General features: G+C 36.5%; 1 protein-coding gene across 2 annotated transcripts in view; it reads right to left on the bottom strand.

The window, feature by feature from the left end:
- Positions 1-333: 333 nt before the first annotated feature.
- SMC3 (structural maintenance of chromosomes 3) overlaps positions 334-19,090 on the bottom strand; it is a 355,919-nt gene continuing 337,162 nt past the window's right edge. For both annotated transcript variants that reach the window (XM_073979227.1, XM_073979228.1), the window contains one exon: positions 334-619. In XM_073979227.1, the coding sequence (XP_073835328.1) occupies positions 407-619 (213 nt within the window). In that variant the 3' untranslated portion in view covers positions 334-406. The remainder of the gene's footprint in view (positions 620-19,090) is intronic.

Below are 19,090 nucleotides of genomic sequence, written 5' to 3'. Positions count from 1 at the left end.
TATATTTTATATTTTATTTTTTTAATTGTTTAAACATGTACACCTTATTAAATTTTTTTGCCACTTTTTATATTTTAAATTGGATATTTCATAGCATAAATAATCCTACACTTTAATTATAAGAGGTATGTTATGTTGCATAGGAACTGTATAAATAAATTAAATTAAAATATGCTATATTGATCTACGTTTTGATATAGCTCAATAGAACGGTTCCCCTATTTGTTTTTACATATATGCACCAATCAAATTGGAATTTCAGCTCCCTTCAGGGCAGAAAGTCTTTGCCGGGCATATTTTGATATTGCCTCCATAAATTAAATTCCAATTCTGTTGCAATACAGAAAAATTCTTTATTACTTTTTAGTATGTTAACAAGGTAAGGTTATAATTTATGCAATAGTTTTCAAGCATGAGTGTTATCATCTTCCACGAAGTCTTTTGCTTGTTCTCTTGTGACACAATCTATGTGACTCACTTTATTTCTAAAGCGAACACCATAGAATTTATGTGCATTTTCCAGAAGCTCCGGCCGAAACGTCGTTGTAATAAATTGTGCCTTATCACTTAACTCATGAATCATATCTGCTACAGCTTTTCGGTGTTGAGCATCCAAGGCCTGTAATTACAAAATAAATGAAATGTTAGAAATTACAGAATGATCTAATATACTGAAGTTTCTGGAAGCACTTTAGTCAATAACCAATTTGTTACAACGATTCTGAAAGGGAGAATATTAAGATTAGGTCATAAAGCTGGATTGATTAAATGAATTAAAATCTCACAAATAATGGCCTTCGCCCCTAAAAAGCAGAAACTTAAAAATTAAGACTTATATTTTTCTTAGAAATCTTTAGGGATCCGACACTTTTTGGCGTTTTGATTTTGATTAAACGCAGCTACAAATACCTCTTTAACCAAAACACATAATACAAAAAGTGTCGGTTCCCTAAAGCTGCTTCTTGCATATATAACCTCTTTAAACCAACAACATTGATATTCGTAATAAAACGACGTAATTCCACAAAATCTTAAGTTTGGTGTGTTATACTATTCAAAATAAGTCAATATGTCAGAATTGGTTTACTTTTACTCCCATTGATACCAATAATGATGCAGCTAGTCTAAGGATCAGCTGTTCTTGATGGGGTACAAATAGGGTTTTGGGTAGGGAATTCCCACAGGAGAGTTTTCCCCGGGAAATAAATATATAATTTATGTATCACAACTGATATTGATTTTATAGGGTCAGAAGTCCTATTCAGTAGCTTTTGTCAAGTGAAAAGTTATTAAAATTTCTTTTGTTTTTGTAACAACTACATAACAATCAAATGAAATTTTTGTAAAATAAACAATGAGTAAAGTTGTTAAAAAGTTGCTGAATAAGCGGGTAGAATACTTTTGGCATGTTTCTCACGGGTAACTAAGAGATATTTTGACGTTTTCATTGTCCCTTTTTACCCGGTCCTTGTTCAGAAAAAACCCTACGTATAAAGTATTGGTTATGTAGATATAATAAAATAATTGTTCTACAAACATCCCAGACGGGACAAGCGAGACTTCTCTCATATCAATGAGTGCACCCCTATTCATATTAGCTCAATAATATGGGAACTACTGTTTATCGCCGAGTCCACACGGCGTATCTTAAGACACCACTCGTAGAGAAGTTTTACATGGCTGAAATACCCAGGAATGTCGCCTACATTACTGAGGGTATTTTACCGCCGTTGAATATTTGATGTTGCCTGACGGGTGACTCGAACCCACGACCTTCAGCGTGCAAGGCAGGTGTGCATAACATTGCATCTGAAATATTTAGCGTTAAGAGAAGATCTTGACTCGGTTATCCTAATTTTTGAATCGGATATTTTGAAATTATATAAAACATTGTTGAAATAATTTACCAAAATTATTATATGTGCGTCATTACAATTCTACATTACAACTGGAGCTACTCGAGATAAAGAAAAAGTGTGTGGACAAAAATGTGAATTGTGAATAGAAAAATTTCCTAGAAAATAAACTGAGTGGTAGTAAAAAACAATACTAGAGAATGGTCATAAAAAATAACCTGGGTGGTTAAGACCATGAGCAGTAACATTGTTTTCTGCGTTTAATACAGAATGTCCGATTATCCTATGATGCAAAAATATGCATGGGGAAACAAAACAATCTCCAAAACATAATAAAAACCAACCAATTTATCGGGTGAAATAGACCAATATTTTTGTCTGAAAATTGGTAAAATGTTTAATATAGATCTTATAGTGTTCTTCGTGGAAAACACGTACGGCCCAGGTAACTAACATTTCGAAGATGAATTGTTGCCCTCTCCATTGATGCCACTTATGTTAATGTAAGAGGTCAGACAACAGAGTTATAGCCCAACATATCTATAGAAACCATATATGATCGAATTGGCATTACAAAATAAGCTAATGGCTATATTACACCATATGTTTTACACATGTATGACATCAGATGGTCTATATATTAATATACCCAAAGCGACTACATACATGTGAAAAAGCATATGGTGTAATATAGCCATAAGAAAACATACAGCTAACTGGATGTCCACAACACGTTAAAACATTACTTTTTCAAAAAATTATGGTATTACCTTCTCATTCAGAATCCATTATAATATTTTGCTATATGTATTAGTTTCGCGATATTCTGAATATCAATACCAGAGCACGTAAATTATAAGTTGGACTCACTACAAAAATTGTTAGTCAAATGTATTTTGAGCTATCTTTAAGAACAAAGCGATCGAATGAAACAAAACTAATATATTTTTATTTAACCTTTGTGGCCCGATGTTGCCTGTGGGCAATTTTGCATGTTTGTGTATGCGTATTTCCCACACCGTTTGAGATATTTATAAATACTAAGTGGGTGCGGATAGATTGATTTCAGAAGAATAAAAAAATGGAAATTACTTTTATATAAATAGCTAGATTGCCGAATTTATGATTGTTTAAGTAAGGGGAATGCTTCCCAGATATGGGTGGTAGGACGGAAATCAAATATGTCCCGCGGACCAACAGGTTCCTGCGTTTGTCTTTAAGTAAAGCGGCAGCAAACAGTGTCGGAACTCCATGGGGAGCGGCTGAAAACTAGATGGAAAACTGTAAGCCCTTCAGAAGGCAAGGAAACCACTGAAGTAATCTCCCTTGAAAATCATACAATATGAGCAATACAAACCAAAACACACGGCCCTCAGTCTCCGGCCAAAAGAGGGTGCTAAGAATCCACGGAGGTAAAAACAACCAAAAACTAAACATCGGAACCTGGAACGTCCGAAGTCTATACGAAGTCGGTAAATTAAACAACACAATCAATGAAATGAATCGACTTAAAATTGATATACTAGGTGTCAGTGAAACTTGGTGGACAGAAAGCGGCAATTTTGAATTTCAAAATGTAGTAGTATACCATTCTGGAAATATGGAAGGAATCCGCAGACGAGAAGTATGCATTATTGTCAAGAAAAACATTGCAGATTGTGTAGTTGGATATGTTCCGATGTCAGAGAGAACTATGATGATTAAAATCTCAACAAAGCCCCTAAATATGAACATAATACAGGTATATGCCCCAACATGTGATGGAAACAATGACGAAATTGAACTGTTTTATGAAGAAATATGTGAACTGCTTAAAATGACGAAATCACATGAAATAACAATAACTCAAGGCAATTTCAACGCCAAAGTGGGTAATGAAGGAGTAAATGGTGTAACAGGAAGATATGGGCTTGGTGAAAGAAATGAGAGAGGAGACAGATTAATTCAATTTTGCCAAGAATTTAAGATGACCTTAACCAATACAGTATTCCGACTACATCCCAGACGCCTATACACATGGAAGTCACCATTGGATAATGGAAGAAATGTCGTACGAAATCAAATAGACTTTATAATGATCAAGAACAGATTTAGGACTTGTGTGACCAAATGTTCAACATTCCCAGGAGCTGATGTGCCGTCCGATCATAATCTTTTAATGTGCAATCTTGGAATTAAACTGGCCCGAATCCAAAAACGTAAAAGGAAATCACATAAAATTAATACGGAAATACTCAAGAATGCAACAACCAGAAACGAAACAAACTTGGAGATATTGATACAAACAATGCAGACAATATATGGAACAACGTGAAAGATGCAAAATGCAAAGTAACAAAAAACTACATTGGAAACCAAACAAGAAGAACCCAAGAGGAGTGGATGAACAACGAGATAATGGAACTTCGAGAGGAAAGAAGAAAATACAAAAATGTTGATTACGAACGCTGCTGGGAGATAAATAAAGAAATTCGCACAGCAATCAGAGTTGCCAAAAATTCTCTGCTAAACCAAAAATGCCAAGAGATCGAGCATTTACAACATATTCATGACGATTTTCACTTACACAAAAAGCTTAAAGAACCCGCTGGGATATATAGAAGAACAACATCAACACTTCTCATGGATGACAACAATATACCAATTTTTGAGACAGAACATATAAAGAATATATGGAAAAACTATATTGAACAACTATTTACCGACGACCGACGTTCAATATACCAACATAATGTAAGTACTGATATATCTGGAACCCCTATCACGAAATCGGAAGTGGAACGTGCGATCTTATCATTAAAAGATAAGAGATCAACTGGACCTGACGAAATTCCATCTGAAATTTTAAAACTTATAGATGGAGACAACGTATTATTGATTGTCCGCCTATTTAACTGTGTATATGATACAGGTCAATACCCTTACGATTGGTTAAAATCTACCTTTATTCCGATACCCAAAAAATCGAATGACTCATGTGCCATATATTAAAAATCTTCCTCCGAATAATCCATACGAGAATATACAGCAAATGTGAAACTGCTATGGGGGAATCCCAATTCTGCTTCAAAGTGGGTACGGGTACCCGAGAAGCTCTACTATCTCTTCAAATAGTTGTACAAAAATGTAGAAATGTTCATAAGGATGTGTTCATATGTTTCATAGACTATGAAAAGGCATTCGACACTGTCAAACATGATAAACTGATAAACATACTAAGAGATATTGGGATAGAAGAAAAGGAAATTAGGTGTATAAGAAATCTATATTGGAACCAAACCGCTAGACTAGAAATAAATGGTGAATTTACAGACGAAGTCCCCATATCCAAAGGTGTTCGACAAGGCTGCATATTATCACCCCTCCTCTTCAATATATACTCTCAGCGAATATTTTGTGAATCAGTTGAAAAAGAACGAATGGGTATAAAAATACACGGCAAAATGGTAAATAATATACGATACGCCGATGATACCAACATAGTTGCTGGCAGTATGTCTGATCTACAACATCTACTACACAAAGTGACACAAATAAGCGAAATATATGGTCTCAATATAAATATAAAAAAGACAAAATACATGGCGATCAGTAGAAAAGATAATAACATTTTTGATACAACACTAAAAATAAAGAACGAGACAATTGAGCGTGTAAAAAGTTTTAAATACCTTGGTGTCCTAATAAACGACAAATGGAATAATTCAAATGAAATTAATCGTCGAGTGGAGATGGCTAGAGATAACTTTTTCAAATATAAAACTGTGCTAACAAATCATGACATAAGCTTAGCAACAAAGATACGATTTGTGAAATGTTACATTTGGTCAGTGCTACTATATGCAGTCGAAACCTGGACTATTAAAAGTGCAGACGAGAAGAAACTCGAAGCTTTCGAAATATGGATATATCGACGAATTTTAAGAATACCATATACTGCACACATAACAAACCAGGAAGTTCTTCGAAGAATGAACCATGACAGACAACTCCTGCATCAGGTCATCTAATGAGAAATGAAAAATACAAATTTATAAAAAACATTATAAAAAGCAGGAAACCGAAACAGAGGCAGGGGAGAGACACACTGGCTAAAAAACATTCAAGATTGGACGGGATACAGAGATGAAACCAACTTACTATATGCCGCTAAAAATCGAGAGCTTACATACACTTAGATAATATCTATATTTTGAAATAAATTTTTGAATATGTAAACAATAATATTGTATGATAGCTTTACATCCGAATATCGGATACGCAAATAAAGAAGAAGAAGTAAGTAAATTTAAGTAGTCGAGTACAAATTTTGTCATTGTTGTTCCATCCCAGAAAATGCATCCGTTTCGCAATTTAATTGCAATGGGCTTCATAATTCGGAGAAGATCAGGGTAGCGGCGGCGCAGGAAACCAAGCTCAACAACAATTGCAGCTTATAGAGTTGTAATGGTTACAACGTACTGTGGAAGAATCGCACCAAAAGTGGAGGTGGGGGATTAGCTTTCCTATTATCCCAGTCTGCTCAATACAGACCTATCTCGCTTGAACCTCACTCTAATGACCCGTAAATGGAATGAATGTGGGTAGCAGTCAGGTGTGGAATTGCCGAGAAAGTTGCTACACGTATACATCCCGCCGAGAAATACCTGGAACGTCATATCATGCATGACATGTGACATTCGGCCCTCGGAAACGACAAGAGGGGTACAGCTGAGCAGATTGATAGCAATGCGTTTTGCTTGGTCAATAAGGACGACCCTACCATAATTAGAAGATAGTGTCACAGTTGGACAGACATAACCATCGTGGCATCTGGTCTGACAAATGTAGTCACTTTGCAACCCGTCATTTCTCTTATCACACCGCCCGACTGCATCACTTCTGAACGCCGCATTTTCGTCAATCATGGGAAAGCTGATTGGCCGATTTTCAAAGTTCACCAATCACCGCTTCATAGAACTGCCTAATCCCCTGATGTTCGGTTAGCGGAAAGGACGTTCCGAGACATCATCACTGCTGCAGCCGCTCGCCATAAGCCTACTGGTCGAATACCCGAAGTAAGACCAAACTTCCCAGCATAGGCGACGGAATTGGTGAGCGTGATGAGCATCGTCAAGCCAACGCCAGACCACAGTGGATCGACCTGTATGGAGCAAGTGGCCAAAAATATTTCCAGTGTAAATATCAAGCTAATGCGCTGGTTACAATTTTGGTTGCTGTTTTAAGAAACCATGAGCAGTAACATTGTTTTCTGCGTTTAATACAGAATGTCCGATTATCCTATGATGCAAAAATATGCATGGGGAAACAAAACAATCTCCAAAACATAATAAAAACCAACCAATTTATCGGGTGAAATAGACCAATATTTTTGTCTGAAAATTGGTAAAATGTTTAATATAGATCTTATAGTGTTCTTCGTGGAAAACACGTACGGCCCAGGTAACTAACATTTCGAAGATGAATTGTTGCCCTCTCCATTGATGCCACTTATGTTAATGTAAGAGGTCAGACAACAGAGTTATAGCCCAACATATCTATAGAAACCATATATGATCGAATTGGCATTACAAAATAAGCTAATGGCTATATTACACCATATGTTTTACACATGTATGACATCAGATGGTCTATATATTAATATACCCAAAGCGACTACATACATGTGAAAAAGCATATGGTGTAATATAGCCATAAGAAAACATACAGCTAACTGGATGTCCACAACACGTTAAAACATTACTTTTTCAAAAAATTATGGTATTACCTTCTCATTCAGAATCCATTATAATATTTTGCTATATGTATTAGTTTCGCGATATTCTGAATATCAATACCAGAGCACGTAAATTATAAGTTGGACTCACTACAAAAATTGTTAGTCAAATGTATTTTGAGCTATCTTTAAGAACAAAGCGATCGAATGAAACAAAACTAATATATTTTTATTTAACCTTTGTGGCCCGTGGGCAATTTTGCATGTTTGTGTATGCGTATTTCCCACACCGTTTGAGATATTTATAAATACTAAGTGGGTGCGGATAGATTGATTTCAGAAGAATAAAAAAATGGAAATTACTTTTATATAAATAGCTAGATTGCCGAATTTATGATTGTTTAAGTAAGGGGAATGCTTCCCAGATATGGGTGGTAGGACGGAAATCAAATATGTCCCGCGGACCAACAGGTTCCTGCGTTTGTCTTTAAGTAAAGCGGCAGCAAACAGTGTCGGAACTCCATGGGGAACGGCTGAAAACTAGATGGAAAACTGTAAGCCCTTCAGAAGGCAAGGAAACCACTGAAGTAATCTCCCTTGAAAATCATACAATATGAGCAATACAAACCAAAACACACGGCCCTCAGTCTCCGGCCAAAAGAGGGTGCTAAGAATCCACGGAGGTAAAAACAACCAAAAACTAAACATCGGAACCTGGAACGTCCGAAGTTTATACGAAGTCGGTAAATTAAACAACACAATCAATGAAATGAATCGACTTAAAATTGATATACTAGGTGTCAGTGAAACTTGGTGGACAGAAAGCGGCAATTTTGAATTTCAAAATGTAGTAGTATACAATTCTGGAAATATGGAAGGAATCCGCAGACGAGAAGTATGCATTATTGTCAAGAAAAACATTGCAGATTGTGTAGTTGGATATGTTCCGATGTCAGAGAGAACTATGATGATTAAAATCTCAACAAAGCCCCTAAATATGAACATAATACAGGTATATGCCCCAACATGTGATGGAAACAATGACGAAATTGAACTGTTTTATGAAGAAATATGTGAACTGCTTAAAATGACGAAATCACATGAAATAACAATAACTCAAGGCAATTTCAACGCCAAAGTGGGTAATGAAGGAGTAAATGGTGTAACAGGAAGATATGGGCTTGGTGAAAGAAATGAGAGAGGAGACAGATTAATTCAATTTTGCCAAGAATTTAAGATGACCTTAACCAATACAGTATTCCGACTACATCCCAGACGCCTATACACATGGAAGTCACCATTGGATAATGGAAGAAATGTCGTACGAAATCAAATAGACTTTATAATGATCAAGAACAGATTTAGGACTTGTGTGACCAAATGTTCAACATTCCCAGGAGCTGATGTGCCGTCCGATCATAATCTTTTGATGTGCAATCTTGGAATTAAACTGGCCCGAATCCAAAAACGTAAAAGGAAATCACATAAAATTAATACGGAAATACTCAAGAATGCAACAACCAGAAACGAAACAAACTTGGAGATATTGATACAAACAATGCAGACAGTATATGGAACAACGTGAAAGATGCAAAATGCAAAGTAACAAAAAACTACATTGGAAACCAAACAAGAAGAACCCAAGAGGAGTGGATGAACAACGAGATAATGGAACTTCGAGAGGAAAGAAGAAAATACAAAAATGTTGATTACGAACGCTGCAGGGAGATAAATAAAGAAATTCGCACAGCAATCAGAGTTGCCAAAAATTCTCTGCTAAACCAAAAATGCCAAGAGATCGAGCATTTACAACATATTCATGACGATTTTCACTTACACAAAAAGCTTAAAGAACCCGCTGGGATATATAGAAGAACAACATCAACACTTCTCATGGATGACAACAATATACCAATTTTTGAGACAGAACATATAAAGAATATATGGAAAAACTATATTGAACAACTATTTACCGACGACCGACGTTCAATATACCAACTAATGTAAGTACTGATATATCTGGAACCCCTATCACGAAATCGGAAGTGGAACGTGCGATCTTATCATTAAAAGATAAGAGATCAACTGGACCTGACGAAATTCCATCTGAAATTTTAAAACTTATAGATGGAGACAACGTATTATTGATTGTCCGCCTATTTAACTGTGTATATGATACAGGTCAATACCCTTACGATTGGTTAAAATCTACCTTTATTCCGATACCCAAAAAATCGAATGACTCATGTGCCATATATTAAAAATCTTCCTCCGAATAATCCATACGAGAATATACAGCAAATGTGAAACTGCTATGGGGGAATCCCAATTCTGCTTCAAAGTGGGTACGGGTACCCGAGAAGCTCTACTATCTCTTCAAATAGTTGTACAAAAATGTAGAAATGTTCATAAGGATGTGTTCATATGTTTCATAGACTATGAAAAGGCATTCGACACTGTCAAACATGATAAACTGATAAACATACTAAGAGATATTGGGATAGAAGAAAAGGAAATTAGGTGTATAAGAAATCTATATTGGAACCAAACCGCTAGACTAGAAATAAATGGTGAATTTACAGACGAAGTCCCCATATCCAAAGGTGTTCGACAAGGCTGCATATTATCACCCCTCCTCTTCAATATATACTCTCAGCGAATATTTTGTGAATCAGTTGAAAAAGAACGAATGGGTATAAAAATACACGGCAAAATGGTAAATAATATACGATACGCCGATGATACCAACATAGTTGCTGGCAGTATGTCTGATCTACAACATCTACTACACAAAGTGACACAAATAAGCGAAATATATGGTCTCAATATAAATATAAAAAAGACAAAATACATGGCGATCAGTAGAAAAGATAATAACATTTTTGATACAACACTAAAAATAAAGAACGAGACAATTGAGCGTGTAAAAAGTTTTAAATACCTTGGTGTCCTAATAAACGACAAATGGAATAATTCAAATGAAATTAATCGTCGAGTGGAGATGGCTAGAGATAACTTTTTCAAATATAAAACTGTGCTAACAAATCATGACATAAGCTTAGCAACAAAGATACGATTTGTGAAATGTTACATTTGGTCAGTGCTACTATATGCAGTCGAAACCTGGACTATTAAAAGTGCAGACGAGAAGAAACTCGAAGCTTTCGAAATATGGATATATCGACGAATTTTAAGAATACCATATACTGCACACATAACAAACCAGGAAGTTCTTCGAAGAATGAACCATGACAGACAACTCCTGCATCAGGTCATCTAATGAGAAATGAAAAATACAAATTTATAAAAAACATTATAAAAAGCAGGAAACCGAAACAGAGGCAGGGGAGAGACACACTGGCTAAAAAACATTCAAGATTGGACGGGATACAGAGATGAAACCAACTTACTATATGCCGCTAAAAATCGAGAGCTTACATACACTTAGATAATATCTATATTTTGAAATAAATTTTTGAATATGTAAACAATAATATTGTATGATAGCTTTACATCCGAATATCGGATACGCAAATAAAGAAGAAGAAGTAAGTAAATTTAAGTAGTCGAGTACAAATTTTGTCATTGTTGTTCCATCCCAGAAAATGCATCCGTTTCGCAATTTAATTGCAATGGGCTTCATAATTCGGAGAAGATCAGGGTAGCGGCGGCGCAGGAAACCAAGCTCAACAACAATTGCAGCTTATAGAGTTGTAATGGTTACAACGTACTGTGGAAGAATCGCACCAAAAGTGGAGGTGGGGGATTAGCTTTCCTATTATCCCAGTCTGCTCAATACAGACCTATCTCGCTTGAACCTCACTCTAATGACCCGTAAATGGAATGAATGTGGGTAGCAGTCAGGTGTGGAATTGCCGAGAAAGTTGCTACACGTATACATCCCGCCGAGAAATACCTGGAACGTCATATCATGCATGACATGTGACATTCGGCCCTCGGAAACGACAAGAGGGGTACAGCTGAGCAGATTGATAGCTATGCGTTTTGCTTGGTCAATAAGGACGACCCTACCATAATTAGAAGATAGTGTCACAGTTGGACAGACATAACCATCGTGGCATCTGGTCTGACAAATGTAGTCACTTTGCAACCCGTCATTTCTCTTATCACACCGCCCGACTGCATCACTTCTGAACGCCGCATTTTCGTCAATCATGGGAAAGCTGATTGGCCGATTTTCAAAGTTCACCAATCACCGCTTCATAGAACTGCCTAATCCCCTGATGTTCGGTTAGCGGAAAGGACGTTCCGAGACATCATCACTGCTGCAGCCGCTCGCCATAAGCCTACTGGTCGAATACCCGAAGTAAGACCAAACTTCCCAGCATAGGCGACGGAATTGGTGAGCGTGATGAGCATCGTCAAGCCAACGCCAGACCACAGTGGATCGACCTGTATGGAGCAAGTGGCCAAAAATATTTCCAGTGTAAATATCAAGCTAATGCGCTGGTTACAATTTTGGTTGCTGTTTTAAGAAACCATGAGCAGTAACATTGTTTTCTGCGTTTAATACAGAATGTCCGATTATCCTATGATGCAAAAATATGCATGGGGAAACAAAACAATCTCCAAAACATAATAAAAACCAACCAATTTATCGGGTGAAATAGACCAATATTTTTGTCTGAAAATTGGTAAAATGTTTAATATAGATCTTATAGTGTTCTTCGTGGAAAACACGTACGGCCCAGGTAACTAACATTTCGAAGATGAATTGTTGCCCTCTCCATTGATGCCACTTATGTTAATGTAAGAGGTCAGACAACAGAGTTATAGCCCAACATATCTATAGAAACCATATATGATCGAATTGGCATTACAAAATAAGCTAATGGCTATATTACACCATATGTTTTACACATGTATGACATCAGATGGTCTATATATTAATATACCCAAAGCGACTACATACATGTGAAAAAGCATATGGTGTAATATAGCCATAAGAAAACATACAGCTAACTGGATGTCCACAACACGTTAAAACATTACTTTTTCAAAAAATTATGGTATTACCTTCTCATTCAGAATCCATTATAATATTTTGCTATATGTATTAGTTTCGCGATATTCTGAATATCAATACCAGAGCACGTAAATTATAAGTTGGACTCACTACAAAAATTGTTAGTCAAATGTATTTTGAGCTATCTTTAAGAACAAAGCGATCGAATGAAACAAAACTAATATATTTTTATTTAACCTTTGTGGCCCGTGGGCAATTTTGCATGTTTGTGTATGCGTATTTCCCACACCGTTTGAGATATTTATAAATACTAAGTGGGTGCGGATAGATTGATTTCAGAAGAATAAAAAAATGGAAATTACTTTTATATAAATAGCTAGATTGCCGAATTTATGATTGTTTAAGTAAGGGGAATGCTTCCCAGATATGGGTGGTAGGACGGAAATCAAATATGTCCCGCGGACCAACAGGTTCCTGCGTTTGTCTTTAAGTAAAGCGGCAGCAAACAGTGTCGGAACTCCATGGGGAACGGCTGAAAACTAGATGGAAAACTGTAAGCCCTTCAGAAGGCAAGGAAACCACTGAAGTAATCTCCCTTGAAAATCATACAATATGAGCAATACAAACCAAAACACACGGCCCTCAGTCTCCGGCCAAAAGAGGGTGCTAAGAATCCACGGAGGTAAAAACAACCAAAAACTAAACATCGGAACCTGGAACGTCCGAAGTTTATACGAAGTCGGTAAATTAAACAACACAATCAATGAAATGAATCGACTTAAAATTGATATACTAGGTGTCAGTGAAACTTGGTGGACAGAAAGCGGCAATTTTGAATTTCAAAATGTAGTAGTATACAATTCTGGAAATATGGAAGGAATCCGCAGACGAGAAGTATGCATTATTGTCAAGAAAAACATTGCAGATTGTGTAGTTGGATATGTTCCGATGTCAGAGAGAACTATGATGATTAAAATCTCAACAAAGCCCCTAAATATGAACATAATACAGGTATATGCCCCAACATGTGATGGAAACAATGACGAAATTGAACTGTTTTATGAAGAAATATGTGAACTGCTTAAAATGACGAAATCACATGAAATAACAATAACTCAAGGCAATTTCAACGCCAAAGTGGGTAATGAAGGAGTAAATGGTGTAACAGGAAGATATGGGCTTGGTGAAAGAAATGAGAGAGGAGACAGATTAATTCAATTTTGCCAAGAATTTAAGATGACCTTAACCAATACAGTATTCCGACTACATCCCAGACGCCTATACACATGGAAGTCACCATTGGATAATGGAAGAAATGTCGTACGAAATCAAATAGACTTTATAATGATCAAGAACAGATTTAGGACTTGTGTGACCAAATGTTCAACATTCCCAGGAGCTGATGTGCCGTCCGATCATAATCTTTTGATGTGCAATCTTGGAATTAAACTGGCCCGAATCCAAAAACGTAAAAGGAAATCACATAAAATTAATACGGAAATACTCAAGAATGCAACAACCAGAAACGAAACAAACTTGGAGATATTGATACAAACAATGCAGACAGTATATGGAACAACGTGAAAGATGCAAAATGCAAAGTAACAAAAAACTACATTGGAAACCAAACAAGAAGAACCCAAGAGGAGTGGATGAACAACGAGATAATGGAACTTCGAGAGGAAAGAAGAAAATACAAAAATGTTGATTACGAACGCTGCAGGGAGATAAATAAAGAAATTCGCACAGCAATCAGAGTTGCCAAAAATTCTCTGCTAAACCAAAAATGCCAAGAGATCGAGCATTTACAACATATTCATGACGATTTTCACTTACACAAAAAGCTTAAAGAACCCGCTGGGATATATAGAAGAACAACATCAACACTTCTCATGGATGACAACAATATACCAATTTTTGAGACAGAACATATAAAGAATATATGGAAAAACTATATTGAACAACTATTTACCGACGACCGACGTTCAATATACCAACTAATGTAAGTACTGATATATCTGGAACCCCTATCACGAAATCGGAAGTGGAACGTGCGATCTTATCATTAAAAGATAAGAGATCAACTGGACCTGACGAAATTCCATCTGAAATTTTAAAACTTATAGATGGAGACAACGTATTATTGATTGTCCGCCTATTTAACTGTGTATATGATACAGGTCAATACCCTTACGATTGGTTAAAATCTACCTTTATTCCGATACCCAAAAAATCGAATGACTCATGTGCCATATATTAAAAATCTTCCTCCGAATAATCCATACGAGAATATACAGCAAATGTGAAACTGCTATGGGGGAATCCCAATTCTGCTTCAAAGTGGGTACGGGTACCCGAGAAGCTCTACTATCTCTTCAAATAGTTGTACAAAAATGTAGAAATGTTCATAAGGATGTGTTCATATGTTTCATAGACTATGAAAAGGCATTCGACACTGTCAAACATGATAAACTGATAAACATACTAAGAGATATTGGGATAGAAGAAAAGGAAATTAGGTGTATAAGAAATCTATATTGGAACCAAACCGCTAGACTAGAAATAAATGGTGAATTTACAGACGAAGTCCCCATATCCAAAGGTGTTCGACAAGGCTGCATATTATCACCCCTCCTCTTCAATATATACTCTCAGCGAATATTTTGTGAATCAGTTGAAAAAGAACGAATGGGTATAAAAATACACGGCAAAATGGTAAATAATATACGATACGCCGATGATACCAACATAGTTGCTGGCAGTATGTCTGATCTACAACATCTACTACACAAAGTGACACAAATAAGCGAAATATATGGTCTCAATATAAATATAAAAAAGACAAAATACATGGCGATCAGTAGAAAAGATAATAACATTTTTGATACAACACTAAAAATAAAGAACGAGACAATTGAGCGTGTAAAAAGTTTTAAATACCTTGGTGTCCTAATAAACGACAAATGGAATAATTCAAATGAAATTAATCGTCGAGTGGAGATGGCTAGAGATAACTTTTTCAAATATAAAACTGTGCTAACAAATCATGACATAAGCTTAGCAACAAAGATACGATTTGTGAAATGTTACATTTGGTCAGTGCTACTATATGCAGTCGAAACCTGGACTATTAAAAGTGCAGATGAGAAGAAACTCGAAGCTTTCGAAATATGGATATATCGACGAATTTTAAGAATACCATATACTGCACACATAACAAACCAGGAAGTTCTTCGAAGAATGAACCATGACAGACAACTCCTGCATCAGGTCATCTAATGAGAAATGAAAAATACAAATTTATAAAAAACATTATAAAAAGCAGGAAACCGAAACAGAGGCAGGAGAGAGACACACTGGCTAAAAAACATTCAAGATTGGACGGGATACAGAGATGAAACCAACTTACTATATGCCGCTAAAAATCGAGAGCTTACATACACTTAGATAATATCTATATTTTGAAATAAATTTTTGAATATGTAAACAATAATATTGTATGATAGCTTTACATCCGAATATCGGATACGCAAATAAAGAAGAAGAAGTAAGTAAATTTAAGTAGTCGAGTACAAATTTTGTCATTGTTGTTCCATCCCAGAAAATGCATCCGTTTCGCAATTTAATTGCAATGGGCTTCATAATTCGGAGAAGATCAGGGTAGCGGCGGCGCAGGAAACCAAGCTCAACAACAATTGCAGCTTATAGAGTTGTAATGGTTACAACGTACTGTGGAAGAATCGCACCAAAAGTGGAGGTGGGGGATTAGCTTTCCTATTATCCCAGTCTGCTCAATACAGACCTATCTCGCTTGAACCTCACTCTAATGACCCGTAAATGGAATGAATGTGGGTAGCAGTCAGGTGTGGAATTGCCGAGAAAGTTGCTACACGTATACATCCCGCCGAGAAATACCTGGAACGTCATATCATGCATGACATGTGACATTCGGCCCTCGGAAACGACAAGAGGGGTACAGCTGAGCAGATTGATAGCAATGCGTTTTGCTTGGTCAATAAGGACGACCCTACCATAATTAGAAGATAGTGTCACAGTTGGACAGACATAACCATCGTGGCATCTGGTCTGACAAATGTAGTCACTTTGCAACCCGTCATTTCTCTTATCACACCGCCCGACTGCATCACTTCTGAACGCCGCATTTTCGTCAATCATGGGAAAGCTGATTGGCCGATTTTCAAAGTTCACCAATCACCGCTTCATAGAACTGCCTAATCCCCTGATGTTCGGTTAGCGGAAAGGACGTTCCGAGACATCATCACTGCTGCAGCCGCTCGCCATAAGCCTACTGGTCGAATACCCGAAGTAAGACCAAACTTCCCAGCATAGGCGACGGAATTGGTGAGCGTGATGAGCATCGTCAAGCCAACGCCAGACCACAGTGGATCGACCTGTATGGAGCAAGTGGCCAAAAATATTTCCAGTGTAAATATCAAGCTAATGCGCTGGTTACAATTTTGGTTGCTGCCAAGATTGTTTTAAGAAACCATGAGCAGTAACATTGTTTTCTGCGTTTAATACAGAATGTCCGATTATCCTATGATGCAAAAATATGCATGGGGAAACAAAACAATCTCCAAAACATAATAAAAACCAACCAATTTATCGGGTGAAATAGACCAATATTTTTGTCTGAAAATTGGTAAAATGTTTAATATAGATCTTATAGCGTTCTTCGTGGAAGACACGTACGGCCCAGGTAACTAAAATTTCGAAGACGAATTGTTGCCCTCTCCATTGATGCCACTTATGTTAATGTAAGAGGTCAGACAACAGAGTTATAGTCCAACATATCTATAGAAACCATATATGATCGAATTGGCATTACAAAATAAGCTAATGGCTATATTACACCATATGTTTTACACATGTATGACATCAGATGGTCTATATATTAATATACCCAAAGCGACTACATACATGTGAAAAAGCATATGGTGTAATATAGCCATAAGAAAACATACAGCTAACTGGATGTCCACAACACGTTAAAACATTACTTTTTCAAAAAATTATGGTATTACCTTCTCATTCAGAATCCATTATAATATTTTGCTATATGTATTAGTTTCGCGATATTCTGAATATCAATACCAGAGCACGTAAATTATAAGTTGGACTCACTACAAAAATTGTTAGTCAAATGTATTTTGAGCTGTTTTTAAGAACAAAGCGATCGAATGAAACAAAACTAATATATTTTTAACCTTTGTGGCCCGATGTTGCCTGTGGGCAATTTTGCATGTTTGTGTATGCGTATTTCCCACACCGTTTGAGATATTTATAAATACTAAGTGGGTGCGGATAGATTGATTTCAGAAGAATAAAAAAAATGGAAATTACTTTTATATAAATAGCTAGATTGCCGAATTTATGATTGTTTAAGTAAGGGGAATGCTTCCCAGATATGGGTGGTAGGACGGAAATCAAATATGTCCCGCGGACCAACAGGTTGCTGCGTTTGTCTTTAAGTAAAGCGGCAGCAAACAGTGTCGGAACTCCATGGGGAGCGGCTGAAAACTAGATGGAAAACTGTAAGCCCTTCAGAAGGCAAGGAAACCACTGAAGTAATCTCCCTTGAAAATTATACAATATGAGCAATACAAACCAAAACACACGGCCCTCAGTCTCCGGCCAAAAGAGGGTGCTAAGAATCCACGGAGGTAAAAACAACCAAAAACTAAACATCGGAACCTGGAACGTCTGAAGTTTATACGAAGTCGGTAAATTAAACAACACAATCAATGAAATGAATCGACTTAAAATTGATATACTAGGTGTCAGTGAAACTTGGTGGACAGAAAGCGGCAATTTTGAATTTCAAAATGTAGTAGTATACCATTCTGGAAATATGAAAGGAATCCGCAGACGAGAAGTATGCATTATTGTCAAGAAAAACATTGCAGATTGTGTAGTTGGATATGTTCCGATGTCAGAGAGAACTATGATGATTAAAATCTCAACAAAGCCCCTAAATATGAACATAATACAGGTATATGCCCCAACATGTGATGGAAACAATGACGAAATTGAACTGTTTTATGAAGAAATATGTGAACTGCTTAAAATGACGAAATCACATGAAATAACAATAATTCAAGGCAATTTCAACGCCAAAGTGGGTAATGAAGGAGTAAATGGTGTAACAGGAAGATATGGGCTTGGTGAAAGAAATGAGAGAGGAGACAGATTAATTCAATTTTGCCAAGAATTTAAGATGACCTTAACCAATACAGTATTCCGACTACATCCCAGACGCCTATACACATGGAAGTCACCATTGGATAATGGAAGAAATGTCGTACGAAATCAAATAGACTTTATAATGATCAAGAACAGATTTAGGACTTGTGTAACCAAATGTTCAACATTCCCAGGAGCTGATGTGCCGTCCGATCATAATCTTTTGATGTGCAATCTTGGAATTAAACTGGCCCGAATCCAAAAACGTAAAAGGAAATCACATAAAATTAATATGGAAATACTCAAGAATGCAACAACCAGAAACGA

This window comes from Musca autumnalis, unplaced genomic scaffold (assembly GCF_047663935.1).
Source record: "Musca autumnalis isolate F117 unplaced genomic scaffold, ASM4766393v1 scaffold_3, whole genome shotgun sequence".
In the NCBI taxonomy this organism is placed as follows: domain Eukaryota; kingdom Metazoa; phylum Arthropoda; class Insecta; order Diptera; family Muscidae; genus Musca; species Musca autumnalis.
The sequence above is the reverse complement of the archived record's forward strand: the minus strand, read 5'-3'. Positions and strand labels throughout refer to the sequence as shown.